Here is a 6,532-nt window from a genome sequence, read left to right as displayed (position 1 = left end):
CTGCGGACCTGGTCTAGGATTGTGTCTGGGGGTACCCGAAACTTGGCAGAAATTCCTACTCTGCAGGAGGTGTGGGGCAGGTAATGTGGAGTGGTGGGGGGCGGCCGAGCGTGTGGGTGAGGGTCCTGCCCACGCTGAGCCTTGGCTGGGATTGGTACCGCGGCACAGAGTAGCAGGAAGCTCTCCACAAACTCCCCGGACGTGGGCTAGGACTGGGTCTGGGGCTTCCTGGAAGTTGGCAGAACTTCTTACTTGGCGGGAGGGGTTCGGACGTATGGCAGCGTGGTGGGGGGCGGCCCGAGTGGGCGGGAGAGGGTCCGGCCCACGCTGCGCCTGGGCTGGGACTTGTCCCGCCGGTGCAGGGTAGCAGGAAGCTCTCTACACACTCACCGGACCTGGGGTAGGACTGGGTTGGGGGTTCCTGGAAGTCAGCAGAAAGTCCTACTGGGCGGAGGGGTGGGGACATATGGCAGAGTGGTGGGGGGCGCCCCAAGGTGGCGGGCGGGGGTCCGGCCCACGCTGCGCCTGGGCTGGGTCTGGTCCCATGGGCGCAGGGTAGCAGGAAGCTCTCCACACACTCACCGGACTTGGGTTAGGATTGGTTCTGGGGGTTCCCGGAAGTGGGCAGAAATTCCTACTCGGTGGGAGGGTTTGGGACGTATTGCGTTGTGGTTAGGGGCGGCTTGAGGTGGTGGGAGTTGGTCCGGCCCACGCTGCGCCTGGGCTGTGATTGGTCCCGCCAGCGCAGGGTAGCAGGAAGCTCTCCATACACTCACCGTACCTGGTCTAGGACTGGGTCTTTGGAAGTTTTCTGCTATTACTTCTGCCCATAATTTTTTAATGGCCTTTGTATTGACTCTTTATTTCTCATTGTTGCCTATTGGTCTCACAGTGTTCATCTTTGCGTCATCTCGCAGGTGATGAAATATTCTTTCGTGCATCCTCGTTGTTTTTAAGAGATCCTTTCTTGCCTTTTCATTAGCTGCATGAGCACCTTCAAGATCTGAAACTCTGTTTTCAGTTAAACGATTTTTCAAGCTTGTGATTGAGATTTTAATTTCCTCCATATCTCTTTGACTTTGCTTCATGCGATCTATTTCTTTCCTGAATTGCTTATTCAGGGAATCCGTCATTTTTCTAATCTCCTCTATGTTTTTTTTATCAATGTCTTCTTTGGAAGCAGTTATAAGTTCTTTTTTTGCAGTGTTTTTTTCAGATTTGGTTTCTTCCCTATGTTTCTGTAGTTGATTCTTTACTTCAGGTGTTATGAATCATGAGAATCCTATTTTTATTTCAGGAAATATTTCTGGTCTGAGTTCCTCTATAACTTTCTGCTGTTGCTTATTTACTATCAACACTATTAATTCATCCCTTTGAGCTGAGCTAGTGTCCGCTGCACTTGTTCTGGGTGGCATTGGGTTTCCTCCATATGTTTCTGTATTTGATACTTTACCGCTGATGCTGTTGATTCAGGCATTTCTTTTTAATTTCCAACCTGAGTTCCTCTATACCTTTCTGCTGTTATTTCTTTATTTGAGAAGGCATTGGTTCATTGATTTCTGATTTGTCATTCCCAATTTGTTACGTGGTAGTATGCTTTGCACTTGTTATGGATGGTTTTGGGGTCTGAGATTGCATTTTGCTTCGTCTCATTGTCATTTTTTGTAGCACTGTCTTCTGACATTTGTTGTAGATCTTTGTTGCAGTTACAACCCTAGCACCTACTGAAATTCAGGTGCCTATCTACAAAGCTTGAATTTATCCAGGTATGCTGGATGTGGGTGCTGTGCTCTGCTCCTTCCTGCCTCCGCCCGTGGGAGTGAACCTTTTGTGCCCCTCTGGCAAGATGTTCTGCTCCTGGCGTAGCTGGGTGGTTCTGTGTCCTACTCTTTCTCCAGGAATTGTACCTGCAAGGTTTCATTACAGGCCTGTATGCCCATTCTGAGCACTGTCTGGAGAGGACAAGGTTGAGAAGGGGGAGAGGAAGCTCTCCCACACTCTCACCCGTCCTGAGCTAAGACTGGGTTTGGGGGTCCCTAAAATATGGCAGAAAGTGTCACTGGGTGCCTGATTGGGGAGGGGCGTGCTGCGCATTGGTGGCGTGGTCCCAGGAGGGTAGAAGAGGGTCTCACCCACGCTGCGCCTTGGCTTGAACCATCTTGTTTCGCTGGTGCATGGTAGCTGGAAGCTGTCGTACTTGCTCACCGGGGCCTCTGCTAGGACTTGATCTGGGACAAAATTAGTCTGGACTTAAAACTAGTGCTTGAAAACAAATTGAACTTCTAAGTGAAGGGTTCATTCTTTTATAATGTTTATCAGCTTGAAATATTTGATAGTTCTAAGAGTGTTGTTTTACTATAGGAAGTTCATTTTGAATGTGAGTATTTTAAAAATGAATTATAGATGTTTAAGAAAAAATGGTTTAATTTATGAAAAGATAAAAAGTTAGTAATTCTACAGGAGTTTCATAGGCCCTTTCAAGGGCTTAGATTTGATGATAGCTATGTTTATTTTATACAATATCACTTCATTTTATTGTTGTTAATTTAAATGTACAGTCAGTCTTTTATCAGACAGCCATCTGTAAGAATGGTTTTGAGAGAGGAAATAAAAATGATACTGATTTAGTTGAAGTAACTATACAAATTATAAAAGGCAAAGAAGACTGAATTACCCATGTATGTGCAGACATGAGCTAAATATTACTTTGATTTTCAGTTACATAAACTGAAGTCTTGTGAAGAAGAGAAAAATAGGGGATTAAAGCTTATACCAGGTCTGAGTTTGTAGAAGGGAAGTAAGAAGAACAATAATGCATCAAGGGATTTGGTTACTGTAGTGAAGAGATTTGAGAATGCATAGAAGTAGAAAAGGATAGTAGCTTCATTTTAGCACAACAGCGCAAGCAAGCATTGATGTTTGAAATTTTCCTGATTCAGGGAATACCTTACACATTTATAAATACACGTAACCAAAAAGTAGCTACTGTATATTTTATTTTAGCAAGCAACTGAGGCAGGTTTCTCAGTAATTTGGTTACTTTTTGGTGAAGGAAAATTATTTGGTTGTTGATTTCCTTTTTGGTATTTTGCAGTGTACAGCATTGATTTTTTTTAATGCTGAGACGTTAATTAACCTGTACAGAGAATGTAATTTGACATTGTAATAATTAATTTACTTTCTGCCTGGATTGTAACTTTTGTCTTCTTAGGCGTGCACTGAGAACATAAACATTTAATCTTGATTAAATTTTTTTATGAATTTATGACAAGGGTGAACAAGGTCTCACTACATAGTTGATACTCAGAGTGATCCTCCTGTTTTCTGCCTCCTAAGCTCTGGGAATACAGGCACATGCTCCCATGCCCAGTCTCAATCGTGGTCTCCATGCGTCGTGGGGCCTGGGCCAGCATGGCATGCCTGGGATTGAACCCTGGCTACTGAGCTCTGCCAAAGCAGGCACTTTATTCTGCTGAACTATCTGGCCAGCCCTACACTGATTAAAATTTTAATTTTATGTTTGTTTACATATGAGCTTTCTATTGTAGCACACACCTGAGGTAAACAAGTTACGGTTTAAGTCTAGAATGCTTTGCCATATGTTCATGGGGTCAGAGTTGGGGTTTTGAAAGGTGAGTAGATGATGTGGTATTATAGTAATGAGTGCATTGGTCCATTGATGGGTTCGTAGGTGAATGTACTATTGGGAGGCAGTGCCTGTTTGAAGTTGCATCATTGAGGGCATGAGCTAGAAAAGGAGATTCTTGTCCTTGGATCCTCCCTTCTTTCTCTGCTTCTTGGTACATGGGATGAGCAGCTGTCCTTCTCCCAAGCCCTTGGAGCCAGCTGACCATACATTGAAACTATATTAAAAAATAAATTTCTCCTCTTTTAAGTTTTGACTGTTGATTATTTTGTCCAGTGGTAGAACAGTGATCAAGACACACCTTAAAGTATGAAAAGTTTATTTAGTTCAGGTTTTCAGGGGTATGTTGTCGCATGGGCCCATCACCTAGGATAGGAATAGAATCATTGTGTGCAGTGCATGGTGAAGCAAAACTGCTCTTATGGCTCCTGGGGATGGGCATAGAGGGTGGGGTGGGGAAGGGCCTGGGTCCAAATATGCTCTTCAAGGTAGTGTCCCCAGTCCCCAGTAACATTCCTCCAACTAGTTGACACCACCTGAAGGCACACTCCCCTCCATAGTGCCATCAACTGGCGAACCAGCTACTAACACATGAGTTTTTCCAGGGATGTTTAAGATACAAACCATAAACGTTTGTGCACAAAATAATAATTCATCAATATTAACTGCCCATTCTAATACTCGATCTTCCCCTCTCTTTTCTTTAACAGATCCCAGGTTTATTAAAAAATGCTACATGGCAAAGGTGGAGAAAAGACAGTTCAGCACACTTATTAGATGCTACAAAGGTAAGATTAAGCCCATACTTCAACATATAGTTGGAAAAGTATATAAGCCCTTGAAACATTTCCTAACTTGTACTATATATTTAATATATATTTTACACTTTTCAAATAATTTTCTTTTTAATGTATTTCTAAATATTGGCAAGATTGCTTGTTTCTGCTTCTAGAAATGCAGAAAAAAATCTTGGTATTTTTCTACCCCTGGAGAAATCTGAATCTCTTGAGATCTGTGCCAACTAAAGTAACATTATCAGAAAGCTTCAATATATGTAGTGACAGTTGCTGATACTTAAATATATCCTGGTAATTTGTATCTGATGTATAGAATTTTGTAATTTTTCAAGTGAGTTGAGTTTCTTTACTTTAGAAAATTTTAACGAAGCAGAACATCACAACATTGTAAACTTGTTAGAGCTCATGAGGTAAGTGATGTTTAGTTTACATATTGATGAGGGTTATTCTTCATAGCTGATGTAAATGAGAGATATCTTTAAAAATTCCCAATGCTTGCAAATAAAACAGTTAAATCTCTATGATAGAAAATGTCTAGAAAATTAAAAAATAGTCTACTTTTACATTTTTTTCTAGTTATTTCCCATTGAAGTATAAAACATTGTTGTGATTTATTCAGAGGCTGTAGCAATGAAAGATTTTTCATCATTAAACTAAGGCTTTCAGGGGAAAATATGCTTACTTTTCTCATTGTACATAATGCCATGAATTTTGTTTACATTTTAGGCTTTTGTGTTAAGACCTCATTATTTTATGTGTTATTCACCAGACCCCATGATAAAATGTGTTGTTTTGTTTTTTTGAGGAAAAAACATCAGAGAGACATTTCAGACTAGTAATTACCTTTTGATGTTTTCCTTTTACAAAGTGCTTTAAGATTGTTGATCCAAAATCAATAACCCATTTATAGCTGTTCTTGTGTTTCAAATGGTGAGAACAAAAAGGTAGTGTTGCTTCTTGTAATTCCATTTTTATAGTCTGGTCTTAAGATTGTATTGATACATATTTGTGTTTGTGAAGAATTGTTCATTAATAATTGATCATTGTAATTACTGAAAAAGCATCATTAAATCTGTATACGTCATTTAAGTATTATTTGTGAAAAGGCTTTCAATATTAACAAGACTAAAATTATAACATAATTATTAATAGTTTGTTACCTATATTTTCTCAAATGATTTTATTTTCATATATCTCTGAATTTAGCATTAATTTTAAGGCCTTTTAAAATTTTATTGTAGGTACGATAATAGTTGCAGCTAGTTGGGAGATTTGCAGATAAGTATTTTGTAAGCTAATTCAACAAGCATTAAAATCTGCATTTCATATATATATTTAAGACACTGGTATGTATATACTATGGAAGAAAACGAAAAAAGATAATTGTTGCTAAGGCAAGTAAATTTACTGGGTTATAGGAAAGATAAAATGTGCATGACTATAGTATAAGATAGACAGTGAAGCTTTAAAAATACCTGTTTCTAAATAATGTGTGACCAAGGGGTAATAAGAAAAAGATCTAGTTTTATAAAATCACCTGTATTAATTGTAAAACAAAAATATGTACAGAAGGAAAGCAAGTAGATATAAATTAACTGTATATTCTTGTCAATAAGAGTAACAGATTATCATCACAGTAGTAGTGAATGACAATAAAGGCACCACTGTAAGTTAAATAAAAGTATAGTACAAGTTAAATATTTTAAATATTAATTTCAAAGGTGATTTAGAGAAAGTAATTTCTGTATGAATATTTAATCTCAATATTCATTATATAAATTTAGCTATAAACTTTATGAAAGTGTTTTCCTGTACAATGCTAGGCTAAAAGCAAAGCTTTTGAATTTGTTTTGGGGATATTCATTAGAGTAGATTGTCTCTACTGTTTTTAAATAACTGAAATTCTGCAATAGCTAATAAATTGGCTGATATCATTTTCAATAGGCTCTCCAGGCATGGCCATCAATTGAAAAGAGGACATGTTGGCATGGGCACGCAGGAGGAGGACTACACACAGACCCAAAAGAAGGGGTAAGAGCAAATAACAAGGAACTGGAAATTTTTGTTGACGAATGTATTGCATAGAAGA

The 6,532-nt window shown here is 39.2% G+C and overlaps 1 protein-coding gene across 1 annotated transcript in view; it reads left to right on the top strand.

The window, feature by feature from the left end:
* Positions 1 to 6,532, top strand: part of Abcb7 (ATP binding cassette subfamily B member 7) — a 272,876-nt gene that overhangs the window by 129,710 nt on the left and 136,634 nt on the right. Inside the window, exons 2-3 of the mRNA XM_004647313.3 lie at positions 4,357 to 4,434; positions 6,388 to 6,474. Of these exons, the coding sequence (XP_004647370.1) occupies positions 4,357 to 4,434; positions 6,388 to 6,474 (165 nt within the window). The remainder of the gene's footprint in view (positions 1 to 4,356; positions 4,435 to 6,387; positions 6,475 to 6,532) is intronic.

The sequence above is a fragment of the Octodon degus genome, unplaced genomic scaffold (assembly GCF_000260255.1).
Source record: "Octodon degus isolate 3935 unplaced genomic scaffold, OctDeg1.0 scaffold00301, whole genome shotgun sequence".
Taxonomy (NCBI): domain Eukaryota; kingdom Metazoa; phylum Chordata; class Mammalia; order Rodentia; family Octodontidae; genus Octodon; species Octodon degus.
The sequence above is the reverse complement of the archived record's forward strand: the minus strand, read 5'-3'. Positions and strand labels throughout refer to the sequence as shown.